The sequence below is a fragment of the Lutjanus erythropterus genome, chromosome 21, assembly GCF_056507025.1.
Source record: "Lutjanus erythropterus isolate fLutEry1 chromosome 21, fLutEry1.hap2, whole genome shotgun sequence".
Classification (NCBI taxonomy): domain Eukaryota; kingdom Metazoa; phylum Chordata; class Actinopteri; order Lutjaniformes; family Lutjanidae; genus Lutjanus; species Lutjanus erythropterus.
Genome location: NC_139337.1, coordinates 11,555,314 through 11,569,798, shown reverse-complemented (window position 1 = coordinate 11,569,798; position 14,485 = coordinate 11,555,314). Strand labels below are relative to the sequence as shown.

The following is a 14,485-nucleotide window of genomic DNA, read 5'->3' as shown; positions in this document are numbered from 1 at the left end:
GACATTTAAAATGACATTTACTTTGTATCACATGACAAACTACAGAAAACTTGAAAACTCAACAGGCAGATTAAAACATCAAATTATATTTAATCACAGATTTCCAAACTATTTGAAAACTATTTGTGCAATATTTGATTATGTCTGCAAATTTCAATTACTGCCCCTCGTGGATACTGCTTGTTGTATATTGTATACTTGCACACTGAGTATTCACCTTTTTTGTTTGTCTGCTTATATTGGTTGTATTTTTTCAGTAGTTTAAAAGCCTAACAGAGATTATCAATCATAACAATTGATACTGTAATTCTCACAATATAAGATTTGATTGATTTGATCTCTGTCCATATCTGCTTAAATAAATAATTCCCTGATTGAGCTACAGTTTACTTCTGGTGGCATCCTGCCCTGTTTGTTTGGTTGTTCTGTGGTCGTCTTTGTGTTTGTACAGCAGGAGTTACTGTTCAGACAGGCAGAGAGAGAGAGAGAGGTGCTAACTAATCTTGTTAGTCAGACGGGGCCATCGTGAGGGTTAATTAAGTAAGTGGACTCTATGTTTGTTAGTCTGTAACCAGAGGGGACTCAAATAACCCCAGCAGTCCAATTTTACATCAGCTTCTTTCATCCCACACAGCCACCATTACCACTATATAATGCATATGTTATTCCATGATTAAATATAAAGACAACTCACTTGTTTCCATTAATTTCAGTAAAATGTATGGCAGAATTAGTAGTTTGTAGTAATGAAAAAATATCCCATTCTGCAACCCACTTTGACTGGCAGCAGTTAATCTTTTCATTTGATAACTGATTATTAAGAAGACACCCTTGTGTCATTATTATGACGCTTATTTGCCAAAAATGATAAAGTAATCAGGTGCACAAATGGTCCTTGTTCTGGACTGGAGTCAATACTTGTGTTTGCTGGCAGTGACTGGAGGATGTGGCAGCTGATCTGGTGTTGACTCCAATAGAAAAGGGGGAGTGCCTGAAGGGAATTAATGGCTCTAAGAAATTAATTGCCTCAGTCTGTTGTTCGGATGTGAGATGAGGACTGCCGAGGACCTGAGATCCACATAGGACAGGGTCCCGAAGAGGAGAAGTGGATGGGCAGGCCTGTTCCCTGTAGCCCACACAGAGCCCCACCATGTTCAGCAGGTTTAAGAAGTTGATCGGGGCTCCTGAGCCTCCCGTTGCCCCGGCTGCTGCCCCAGCTCCACCTGCTAAGGTAAGGCCTTGCCTCTCTGTAATATCTTGTAATATCTTGTAATATAATAATAAGGTATTTCAAAAACATTTCTTTTCCATTACATTTGTAAAAATCATCACATTTTTCCCGTTTCTATGTTTATGTAATTGTTACAGTAATTTGTATTGGTTACTCCCTGAACAGACTGTCTAGCAGTTTTAATTTGTGCACCATCTAAACCAAATGTTACATTAATTTATCAGTAATAAAAGGTTCTGTGCCTGCCGCCTCTTTGTCACTCTGAGTTGTTTTAAGGTGGCAGGTGACTCAGATCAGTGAAAGCCTCTGAAGCAGCTTGGCACTGAGGAAGAGGAGTCATGGCAGCTTCAGCAGGGACAATGGATTTACTGCTGCTTGGTTTGCAATGTCTCCTAAAACTGAGGAGGGAAGGGGACACTGCTGAGGATGAACTACAGGGTAGTTTGGTGCAGGGCCGCCCACCGGCATGAACACAGCCACAGCCGTTTTGAGGGCCACACGATCAGTGTGACTTTCTTCGTTGTTCAAACCTATGAACAGTTAAAAAGTGTGATGCTCACAGCAGACAGAGAGAGAGAGAGCAGAAGTGTTCCTGTGGACGAGCATGGGAAAGGGAGTGTGTGAATGTGGACAGAAATCTTAACATGATATACATTTTCTTTGATCATGAGGTCTAATGTTAGTCTACAACTTAATGTTTTACACTGCAGACTGGAGACTCTGTTAACAGTCGCCAACAACTAGATGTTATAGACATACATTTATGTCTCCTATATGAAACGTCTGTACTTTACTTGCATTGCTGTTCATAATAAATAATGAAGTAATACTTTGCATCTCAAAAATGATCAGAAACTGACTCAAAATAATCACTTAGACAATAAGTGATTGTTAGTGTTAAGTTGATTTGCTCACTTTAATAAGTCAGTGTGGAGCCATGGTGACGCAGGTTTGCTAGCAAGTAAATATCAAGAAATCAAGCTCGCTGTCATGAAAAATGTTTCAGCTTTCAGGTTTAAATTATTGTTGCTATGCTCAGTTCAATTCAAAATCAAAGCAAGACTTTAATGTTGCAGGAAAACAGTGTTTTGGGGCCCTGAGCTAAATCTTGTTTAGCAACCTCAAATTCCTAGGGCCAGCCCTGGTCGGGTCCATGCTTTAATCACTTTTATCACGCTTATCACGCAAAGACTGCGCACTGTCTTTTTTATTTGCAAATAGAGATTTAATTAATAATGTTTTGGTACAACAAACTTCATCAGGTTATTCTGAATGTCTGTTATGAGTATTATTTATTTACAGGAAGAAAAACCTCCTGAAAAGAAGGATGAAAAAGAGCAACCAAAGAAAGAGGAGGAAAAGAAAGAAGAGGTAAAGAAAGAAGAAGAAAAGAAAGAGGAGGAAAAGAAAGATGAGGAAAAGAATGATGAGGAAAAGAAAGAGGAAGAGAAGAAAGAGGAGGAGAAAAAAGAAGAGGAAAAGAAAGAGGAGCCTAAGAAGGAAGAGCCAAAACCAGGTGAGGATTCTGTTCATTGGGTTTGACACGACTGTATGTTGATCATGATGTGAAAGCGCAGGTTTTGGAAGTGAAAAGCCTTTTGCCTTTACTGCCATGTTCCCTGTGACACAGACTTTCTTCCACATACCTGCACAGTGTAGTTTCACATTGTTACATCACTCTTGTGCATTTTCACAGTTTTGTATTCCTGTTTCAAGTCAATATAGCTGCAAGCAGATCACTTGGCAAATTCATCTGTCTTGTTAACTTTCTGACCAGGGATGAAAAGAGTTAAGTTATCCTGCAGAGGACAGGGGACAATGATGACCAACCATGTTAAAGGGACAGTTCACCCAGAAACCAAAGATGCATTTTTCCTTGGCCTGCTGTGTTGTTTATCCCTTTAAATTTTTTTATGAGTTGCAAAGTTTTGAAGATATCTGTCATAGAGGTGTCTGCGTTATCTTACAGATCTTTGCGGACTAATGATTTCAGGAAAAAAGCCATGCACAGCTGTTCACATCACTATCATTTTCTTCTCCAACTAAAATAAGGATTGTTGTGTTTTTGTGACCTTATAATGAGATCTTTACATCTACACAGGGTGCAGGTCTTCTTCCACAGAGGCTGCCATGTTGTACCACCATGTTTCTACAGTAGCCCAAAATGAACAAACCTAACCTAGTTCTAGTTGTGGCCTTTTTTTTTTTTTTATATTTCATGGCCACTGTAGTTTCTCCTATAAATTTGAAAGGGGAAGGTAAGGCAAAGTGTCTGCAATATGTAAGCTCTGTAATTTTTTTTTTTTGTGATTTTATTTTTACAGATTAAATCTCTAAGACATTCGAGGAGGTTCTGTTATAATAATGCTTATTTGTCCCAGGCATTACCACCTTTTTCATCTCAGTGTTAGTGTTCATTTTTTAGAAACTGATGAGAGTGTTGCTGTGTTTTTTCCAGCTCCAGCTCCTGCCCCAGCTGCTGCTCCTGCTGCTCCTGCAAATCCACCAGCTGAAGGGTAAGATCATAGAATCTCTATTCCCCTGCGGCCCTTATGGTTGTGGGGGTATAGACAGATATATTTGTTCTGACATTCTAAAGTTTTCATAGCTACTTTATGCTTTACATTGCAGGACTTTTTAGAATTCTGATTTTTTTTTTTTCCCTGAGATGCAGTCATTTGATTTGTCTGTACTTGTTTAGAAGTGACCTGTATTGGGGTGTCCTGGAAGTCTTGGGGTTTAGTTGATCATTTACAACATCCATTAAAGGTCTAGTGTGTAATTCTTAACTGTTCCTAACTGTTGTGTTTTTTTTACCTTATAAAGAGCTCTTTTTACCCGTTTAGGGTGTAAGTCCTCTTCCACAGAGTTTGCTGTGTTATTATTAGTTTATTGTAGTAACATGTGAGACTAGATGAGACTCTAACAGTGATTAGTGGCTGTACAAATAAACTTGACTTAACTAAGAATACCTTGACCCTGGAGCTTGAGCTCTGTCTATTTCAAGAACTCCTCCTGCCTCTAGTCTCCAGGTATCAGTGTACTACAGCAGGTACACCACAGTCAGGCTCTGGCATTAAGCATGGTCCGATGGCCTGTGGCCACAAAAAATGACTCTGTGACCACCACTCTGTGTAGTCCATTTAGATGTCCCCCTGTGGCCACCAAGTTTTATCCCCATACTGCAAGCCTCCTATGTGCTTTTAGTTTAGTGTTGTACAAAAACAGCAAATAGTACTTGTTGCTAGCTAGCTACCAATATGTACACAATACTAAGCCAACTCAAACTTCAAACATGATCACTACATGAACCATAAACACAAACAGCTAATTTTTCATCACAAACAATGCCTTCAGGAAACACCATTAAGCTGACCCTTTCTATGTCCCGCCCCTTTTTGCACTGTGCTCCAGTTACACTTGGTACCTCAGTCAACTTTCTCCTTTTCCCGTGAAAGTGACATATAGGATCACATTTTAAGTTAACTATTTGATTAATATAACAGCCAATTAATATTTTACAGTCAGGCTGCTCTAAAAAAATACTCCTTTCCTTTAAAACTTTCTGTAAGAAACAGGTATTCTTCTTTCCATGGCGTCTGATATTTGCATAAGTATTTTTTCTCTTAGTAGAAAGCACAAGTAACTGTCTTCATGTCACGTGCTTGCCAGGAAACAACATTTGTTGTAGCTCTCCTGTTTGGGTGGAAAAGGTTGACTTTTAGAGACTTAAACACACTCCATAGAGCCAGACATCCATCATACATCCAGAGAAATACTGGAGAAACCAGGAAACAGTAATGAAAAACCTACAAGAAGACAGTGTGCAATCTCTCAGATCGTATTAAGGAAGGCTGTGTGAAGTTGTGCAAAATTTTCTGTATATTTGAATATATGTATATGTATATGTATATGTATATGTATATGTATATGTATATTTTCTGTATATATTTTACTTTACTTAACATTTGGGCCACCAAATGTGTACTTTGGCCACCAAAGTTGGGACCAGTGTTTAAGTATATTAGCGTCTATCCCTGACAACATGGTAAACAATAACAACTTTTACATTTTACTATGATTTATTTGACTTTTCCAGAACTAACATCTAAATCTCAATTTGTTATAATCATTCTCCAAACTGTGTGCATCAGACATTTTAACTGACTGTACAGATGGACAGTTTCCCCTCAACTCCTCAACAGTGTCGCTGGACTCACTGTGTGTGTCAGCCGCAGTAAGAGCAGCCATGATCACACTGTGCAGCCTGTGACTGCTAAAGTAGGAAAGGAGATTAGGAGCTTAGTGGTATTTGTGACTGAGAACGCTCAGGGAGAGCATGTTGAGAGGGAAGTTGATTTCGAAGATTTTTTGCAATTGATCAATAGCTGAATTAGAGATAGTAGCATCTGTTTTATGGCCAAGTCTTATTTTCTCTCCACTGATGCTCCCTCACTTCCCTCCTCTCTGATCTAATTTGATTTTATCTGTCATATTCCTTTATTTTTTTCACTTTTCAGGGAAGAAGCCCCTCCTCCTTCTCCACCGCCTGTCGTCTACTTCCGTTACACAGATGACACACTCAGAAATTTGATCAAGGCGTTAAGAGAGCGGACAGACCTGCTCAGAGAGAAAGCCATAGACCCTTATGCCACATCCCCAGAGATCACCCCACCTGTCAGTAAGTATGGACAGACGCAGACAGAAAACAAACCCACAAACATGGTCGAAGGGCCGTCTAATTCACCATCACTCTCTTTGCCTGTTCAGCACCTATCTACAAGAAGGAGGACTACATCAGGTTGAAGGAAGAGGAGCGAATAGCAAAGGAAGAGGCGGATAAAAAGAAGGCAGAGGAGGCAGCCAAAAAGGCCGAGGAGAAGAAGAAAAAGGATGAGGAGAAAAGGCTGGAGGCCGAGAAGAAAGCGGAGGAGGAGAGGCTGGCAGAGGAGGCCAAGAAGAAGGCCAAGATCCTCCCGGACATCAGCTGCTCATGCTTCGATGTCCTTTTCCATCCAATCGAGGAAGTGATGGATAAGGTCGTTGGAAAGACCCTAGATCCTTTGGGTGAGGTGCACGTTGTGAACGTGACAGCTGAGATTACACAAACACATAAAATAATTGAAAGCCCACTAAAGCCCAGTTAGGCTAGTTAGTCTATTTATGATGGTTTTGCAAAGAAGCTCTCCTTCGAGAAAAACTGGTTTAAATTGGAGTTCAAAGTTTTGGTTACAACAGAAATAAAATCTAGGTATAGAGTAAAATCTAAAGTAAGGATTAAAGAGAGTTTTAAATGGAATGTTTCTTAATTTTAAGCTAGTTTAAAAGTGTGCTGCAACCTATTTAAAGCTGTAAGTAAGTGTAACCATGATTCAGTAAGGTTTAGAAATGATTCCTTGTTGGTGAAACCCAGCGTATGTGTCTCTTTCTCTCCAGATCGTCGGTATATTGCCTGGCTGTCCATAGTGGCTCTGGCGTACAACTACAACGCTTGGTTTATCACTGTGCGGCTGTGCTTCCCTTACCACAATGAATCTGTCAACAAGTACTGGGTCATCTGTGACATTCTTAGTGACATTGTGAACGTTATTGACATCGTACTTTGGCAGCCCCGGCTACAGTTTGTCAAAGCTGGAGACATTATCGTAAGTCACAAAGCATTATGAAGCATCACTATTAATGGTGGCTTTAAGTTGTAATACTCTGTCTAATTCACAAAAAAACATCTGTCTCTTGCAGACAAACAGAGCTTTGACTAAGGTACATTATCGGAAATCACCACGATTTAAGGTGAGAATACAATTCTATGTCCAGTGGTGGAGAGTAACGAGGAGTAATTCCATTTCCATTTATTCTTCTGCTCCACTAGGTTCAACATTATAACATTAATATTTATCTGACAGCTGTACTTACTAGTTACATTTTGGATAAAGAGTCTTACATACGTAAATATATGATAACTAAAATACAGCACTTTGTTAAATATTACATCAGTGGTTGCCAAAATTTTTTGACTTGTGATCCCTTACAAAAAAAATCACATACCTATCACATTTCAGATGTCTAAGAGTTGTTAGCAGGTCCATCAAAAAGTGATTTCTGAGACGCAAGTGAGAAAAAAATTCTGGCGATCCATTTTCTAAGTCTGATCGAAATTGTTTTTCTTTCCTGTAAAAAAAATTTACCAGGTGAAAAGAAAAGTTTTGCCAGGATAATTTTTCTAAGTTACTTTTTTCATCTATGAAAATAAGTGAAAAATAGGTTTGGTGGGTGAATTATTATAATTTTATTTTATTTTATTTTTAGATATATTTTATTTTCACCTCTTTCACAGTTGAAAAATAATTAAGGAACTTAGAAAGATTATCTTGATAAAACCTTTTTCTTCACCTCTTCTTCACACCGTTGCATTCATGAACAGAACAGTCACAATTCAAAGTATTGGAGGGAGCTGGTTTTTTCATGCCTCTTCCTCCCAAGACTCAAAGCTCAGGCCGCTGCATCTTGCAGGAACCCTGAGCTCCAAGCAGACTCCAGACTGTAATATAAACAGAACAGAACATAACCTTTAACATGTATTTGAATATTTCCACATTATTGTTTGTGTCCCAGCAAAGTAAATCTTTTGAGTTATGTGGATCAAATCTTCCTCTCACTGTAACCTCTGAGGAACAGAAGTTGTGTAACATGATTTTTTTTTCTTCTTCTCTTTTCAGACTGATATAATAACCATCCTCCCCTTTGACCTTCTCTGTCTGCACTTTGATTTCTCCTGCATCTACAGACTCAACCGCTTAATCAGGGTAGGCAGCCAGCTGATCATTTTTACTGATGGTGTAAATGTGAAAATCTATTTTTGTTTTAGCTGATTTTCCACTTTGTGTCCTTGTGTGTTCTAGATTGAGTCCTTCTTTGAGTTCAGCGATCGACTCGAGAACATCATGGCCAAGGCCTACATCTGGAGGTAAATGCTCCTGGAACACTGACAGAACAAGTGCAGTAATTTCATTCAGTTCAAAATGGAAGAAGGATGGTTTGTCCGACAGGTGGTGTTTAGTGAGGCAGGTAAAAAGTACAGACAAACAAAATCTCCTGTGCGAGTTATGCAGACAAGCACGGAAAAGAAACGAAGGCACTCCGTCTTCTGGTGAGATGACACTAAAAATTTAGTCTTCGGGCAAAGGCAAACAAACAGACCTACAGGGATCGACTCTATGTCCTCATCAGGGTTGGACAAATGTACAATCAGTGACGCACTGTAGCTTATAACTACTGGGGACAATACAACATGAATTAAATTTCATTCAATTGTTTGTATAACGAATATCCACATGACGCATTTAAAAAAAACTGCAGTTTTAATCTGAAAAAGATAATAGATACTTCATACACATAATATATTATGTAAATGTATAAGTATTATGATATCTTTATTTTAACAGCCAATCACAGCAGAAGGGGACTTTACAACAGCCAGTCACAGCTCAGGAGGTTTTTACAACAGCCAATCACAACATGGGAGGATTAAAATATATCTGAATTGTCTCATATTCCTCCACTTTGTACCTTCTGCTGTTTTCACAGCCTGCATACATGCTGCTACTGTTCACTGCTGTATTTTGACATTATTTGGAACTTCTATTTCCTGTCTAAACCTATGTCTGTCTTTCTAACACAGAGTGGCTCGCACCACAGGTTACCTGCTCTACGTGCTCCATCTCAACGCCTGTGTGTATTATGTTGCCTCAGTACACCAGGGTCTTGCAACGACTACATGGGTGTATGACGGAAAGGGCTCAGCGTATGTTTTTGTCTTGTTGTTGTTTGTGATGTTTATAATTATAGATGTCAGTTGTTGTTGGAGCTCCGCATGGTGCCACCTCTCCAGGCTCCAGTCTCTCTGTCTGTCTCTCTTTGTGGTCTTGAAACACTCATTCAGTTCCTCTTTATGTCTCTGTCCATGGTGCTGACAATTTCAGGCAAATCACTCCCTATTTAGCGTACAGGGCCTTCAAAAACTGTTGACAGCAAATTTAATATAAATGTAATGCATTATTTAATGATGGGATCTACTGACACTCCAGCTAATAAAAACAAGAAACCTTTTGAGATTAAGTCAACTTAAATTAGACTAAATCTAAAACAATTCAGATGACTAAAGTACACTAAATGGCATTTTAGTCAAAAGAGTATAATTAAAACTAAATCAAAATTTGCACTCAAAATTAATCCTTTACGCCATTTGTATCATATTTGATAACATGGGTTTCTGAGACTTCCACAACATCAATATGATCAATACTTTCTTGAAACAACCTGTTATATCAATCTGAGACGTGTCTTCTGCCCTCTGGTGGATTATCAGTGCAGTGCAAGAGGCAGCCACCCTATGAGTGCAAAATCCAACATGGCCGTCTTCACATAGTGCTGTAACTTGTACATTTTTGGCATTGAGATTTTTGCTAATTTTGAAAAAGTTACAGTCAGAATAATAGTTATACTTAATATTTTGTACCTTATTACACAGTAAATGCATGTTGAAAATGTGTACATCAAATACGATACAGCTGGTACAAAAGATCATTATTCTATTGAACTTCATGTTCTGATTCACATTATTCCACCACAATCACAAATATGATAAAAAATTTATTAATAATTAAAAAAAATAAGAATGAAATGTCATCTTAAGATAAATTTAGAGCGAAAACTGAGATATTTCGATGCAATGCTGAGCAACAAACCATCTCCCGCCAAACGCCCAGAACTCAACAGCGACCACCTAGTAACACCCTAGAAACATAGAAGAAATATCCAGCACCACTGAAAAATCAGTCGTTTACCCCTAACTATGCCATACCAACCATTCAAAAAAACAAATCAAATCGTCCTTCCACAGGTACCTGCGAACTTACTACTACGCTGTCCGCAGTCTGATCAACATCGGGGGTCTTCCAGAGCCTGTAACCACCTTTGAGATCACCTTTCAGATGACTAACTTCTTCGTGGGCGTCTTCGTGTTCTCCAGTTTGATCGGACAGGTCGGTTTTAGTTTTAGTTTTATTCATACGTCTATCAGGTGACAGTTTTTCAAACCTGTGAGTTATTCTTTTTCTACTCATACTGCACTTCTTACCAGAGGTTTTTCATCACAGTGCTATATATTTTAATTTATCACTGTCCCCATCAATCTTCCTTCTTTCTTTCAGATGAGAGACGTCATAGGAGCTGCAACAGCAGGTGAGACATATTTTCGGGCATCAATGGACGGCTGTGTCGCCTACATGAACACAAATTCAATCCCCAAGGAAGTGCAGAACAGAGTCCGGACCTGGTACAACTACACCTGGGCCGCTCAGGGCATGCTGGGTGAGTCTGAGGAACCTGTGGACCAGACTTGTGTCCCTGCAAGAATGAAAAAGCTGATGAGACACTAAGGCTGGGCTGCACCAACAAGGATTAATTTTTAAACCCAATTAAATCATGGTTTTGCTTTAAATTGTGTTGTGCTGTATTTTTAAAATTATCTTTAAATTAAGAAAGATCTCATTTAAACCTCTCTTTGAACCTCAGGTTAGATTATTTAATTCATCAAAACTTGAATTTAAAATGCAATCCAGTATTAACTTTAAACTTAAACTTGAGGAGGTTTGACTTTCAAAATGGCTGCCTTTTGGGGATGAATTGAGAAAAATAATCAAGTTCTTCGAAGAAAGTTAAGGAACAGACTTTTCAGAGTTTTCTGATGTGTTTCTTCTCTCTGTCATTCCAGTTGATAATTCAGTCAACAAGTTTTTCTCAATTCAGTTCAATTCAAAGTGGCTTTACTGGAGTGACCATAATATTCTAATAGTAAAATTTAAAAAAGTATTGCCAAAGCACATTGTACAAAATAAAACAAGAAAATAGCAAGTTCTAAGCTTCTCAATGGAGGAGAAATTAAAGCCTCTCTGCCGAGCCATCACGAGGATACGCTGGTTTATTTCTCTTACTAGCAAACAGTGTCATGTTTAGCTAACTTTTTAGCTAACTAGCAAATGTAACATTTAGTAATTTATTTAGGTAGCTAACAAATAATGTAATGTTTAGTTAGCATAACATTTAGTTTACTATTTTGCTAACCAAGCAACATTTTGTGAAGGAATACACAGCAGCCAAAACATAATGTTTTCCCTCCTCTTTTATAATGCTCAAATTTATTCATTTATTTCAATTTGGATAAGCAAGCATCTCCATCTTGATTCAACTCTGTGTAATTTTCGTTTACATCACTGAGCTTTAAACTGAGATTAGTTTTACGAAACTAAATTAATCTTTGTTGGTGCAGCACAGTCTTGAACTTTCTACCAGACACCAAACTGATCGAACTCTTTCAGCTGGTTCATAAGGTGGGATACATTACCACAGAAAACTGGGGAGGACACCTGTACATCTTTGCTTTGTTGTCACCAAATAATTTTTGACGATCATACAATTGAAATGACAAAGCGGCTAGTCAGAGGTGTGAAAAGAATGGTTTTGCCATCTTAAGTTGAGATTTTAATGTCCATGTCTCCAGATGAGTCTGAGCTGCTGGACAAGATGCCTCTGGTGATGAGAACTGCCATCGCTGTGGACATCAACCTGGCCACCTTCCAGAAGATCGCACTGTTTCAGGTGACTAAGCAGCGTCCACTGTGTCCTCTGGTCAGGAGCGTCTGTTAGTTTGTACATGAATGAGCACTAAAAGAGCTTTAGCCACTGTAATCTTTTACAACTCAGTCATTTTCAAACACAGTTTTTGTGATTCAACTCAATAGCTGAGACATTAAGGGACTGCAGACAGGAATTGTCTTGTAAGCTAAATCTCACACAATTTTTGGATTTGGAATTTGGATATTGCACTTGGCCATATTTCCATTTCAATAATATTTTGATTAGTTTTGCAGCAGATTATGTTTTAACTCAAGCATATTCCTGACATTGAAAACATATTAGGTAAAACATTTTCTAAACATTTAAGACTCTGTAAGAACCCTGTGAGTACAGCACTGTAAGATGATCTGTTAACCTGCAGGGCTGTGACCAGCAGATGTTAGTGGACATGTTGCTGAGGCTCAAGTCTATCGTCTATTTACCTGGAGACTTTGTCGTGAAGAAAGTGAGTATGTGCATGAAGCAGATAACCACTAATGTATCCCAGGTAAATTTTCATAATCATGAGTGTGACTCTGTCCTGTGCTCCTCCCTGCAGGGTGACATCGGTAAAGAGATGTACATCATTAAAAGTGGAGCGGTGCAGGTGGTGGGAGGACCTGACAACAGCATTGTGTTTGTTACACTGAAGGCCGGCTGTGTGTTTGGAGAAATCAGGTTTGTGTGCAGCAACATTTACTGATCTGTGACATGAGGTCACATATCTATTTAATTTCACAACTCAAACATTCCCATCAAGACATCAGCATTATTTTGAAATGCACACATGCTATAATTTTACCTCTCAATGTCACAGTTTACTCCAGTCTGCCAAAGACGGAGGAAACCGGCGCACAGCTAATGTGAAAGCACACGGCTTTGCTAACCTGTTTGTCCTGGAAAAGAAGGACTTGTTTGATATCCTCGTCCACTACCCAGAGTCTCAGAAAGTTCTGGCCAGGAAGGGAAGGTGAGTCACAGAGTGGAATATCTTTGATGATGCAAACACAATATTGTGACTATGGCTGGTTAATTCAAGAATTTGAAGAATTCTTTTATCAGCAACAACGCCCAAAAAAGCCACAGTCAGAGGCCTTGTGATGCTACATAAAAATGCAAATGTGAAACTGCAAATCCCATTTTAAAATTCTGCCCATTAAGGACTGTGTGTGTGTGTATGTGTGTGTGTGTGTGTGTGTGTGTGCATGTGTGTGTGATTTTGAAGGAAACTGACCAAAGCCAAGGCCCCTGCAGGTGCTAAAACCAATGAGGAGAAGCCCAAAGGTCTGACTCTGTTTGGAACAAAACCTCCAACACCCAAGTTACTCAAAGCGTTTGGCAACATCCGCAAAGGAGGCATCATGGACAAAATTAAGGTAAAGTCTTTATAAATGAGAATATAAGCACCGGAGAGCTGTTGTACTTTTTTTTTTTTTTTATCAGTATTGAGAACTGGTTGCAAACACTATGCAGCTTTTACTAAAGACAGCAATGGATTTTTTTTATGTGAGTGAGAGTAAGATGTCTTTTTTGTCTTCTATCCACAGAAAGAGCATAAATGAAGAGCGGGATGTTTTATTACCACGTCAAATCATTCTGTATATTTCACTTTCCATTGTCTACCGAAAGGCTCACAAGAAGACAGGCATGTGAGAAAATGTTTCAGAACCAGAATGGAAACAGGGCATCTGTCATTATAATCCAGTAAGATTCATGTGTAAACTTTTGTAGATTCCTTAATGTCTGTTAAATTTGACCTGATCAGTGCCAGTAGCCAAATCTGTGGAATCCCATTTCTGCCAATGTGACGAAGAAAAGATTTAAGTCATTGTAATAGGAAACTTTCTGGAAATAATGAGTTAGTATCTCAGAATAATGAATAAACTATCAAAATTACTTACATACTAAGTCATTACTTTGAGATTCTAACACATTATTTTGAGATAAGAACTTTCAAGAAAGTTTCTCCTTATATTGATTTACAAAATCTTTTTTTCCCCCATTACATTGGAAGACATGGGCTTCCATACTAATCTGAAGCTTAAAGTTATGTTAAGCTTTTATTAATGTAAATTATGTGTAATTTTTCATATAAAACAACATTCACATGTTCACTATAGAATGTGTCATCTGTTATATTACTATGTTTAGTTTGGATTTTTTTTTATTTTTTTTTTTGGAGTGGAAAAAAGTTAAAGAGCACCACCTACTGTTTGGCATTAAAATTCAAAGAAAATTAAGAGGAAGATGACAACCGTCCTGTTCACACGGATCAGCTGACAGATGATCAATGAGAAGCACGTGAAACAAATAACTGCCTCACTCTTTATGGTACTACAAAGTAAAAACAATTTCTCAATACTGTTGATCAAATCGAAGGCACTGCTGGATTAAACTGAAGTGCTGTATGTGTGTAAACACTAAGGCACTGAAGTGTTTTCAGAGTGTCTGAAACATAGTGAGATGACTTATGGTTTGCTTTTTTCCACTGTAAAAACTTTCCAGTCTGTCCTCCATGAAGATGCAAACTGCAGACTTTGTGCAGACTTCTTTTTAAGTCTATAGAAGAGAAGTGTTTCA

General features: G+C 38.4%; 1 protein-coding gene across 1 annotated transcript; it reads left to right on the top strand.

Moving 5' to 3' along the window:
• The first annotated feature begins 1,069 nt into the window (after nucleotides 1–1,069).
• Nucleotides 1,070–14,043, top strand: cngb3.1 (cyclic nucleotide gated channel subunit beta 3, tandem duplicate 1). Its single transcript, XM_084710384.1, has 17 exons — nucleotides 1,070–1,231; nucleotides 2,534–2,767; nucleotides 3,707–3,747; nucleotides 5,752–5,912; nucleotides 6,002–6,298; nucleotides 6,668–6,876; nucleotides 6,971–7,021; nucleotides 7,948–8,034; nucleotides 8,131–8,195; nucleotides 8,910–9,032; nucleotides 10,131–10,272; nucleotides 10,441–10,600; nucleotides 11,790–11,887; nucleotides 12,288–12,371; nucleotides 12,465–12,583; nucleotides 12,723–12,875; nucleotides 13,131–14,043. The coding sequence occupies exons 1-17, from the start codon at nucleotides 1,151–1,153 to the stop codon at nucleotides 13,294–13,296; spliced, it is 2,271 nt and encodes a 756-aa protein (XP_084566510.1). The 5' UTR covers nucleotides 1,070–1,150; the 3' UTR covers nucleotides 13,297–14,043.
• The last annotated feature ends 442 nt before the right edge of the window (nucleotides 14,044–14,485 follow it).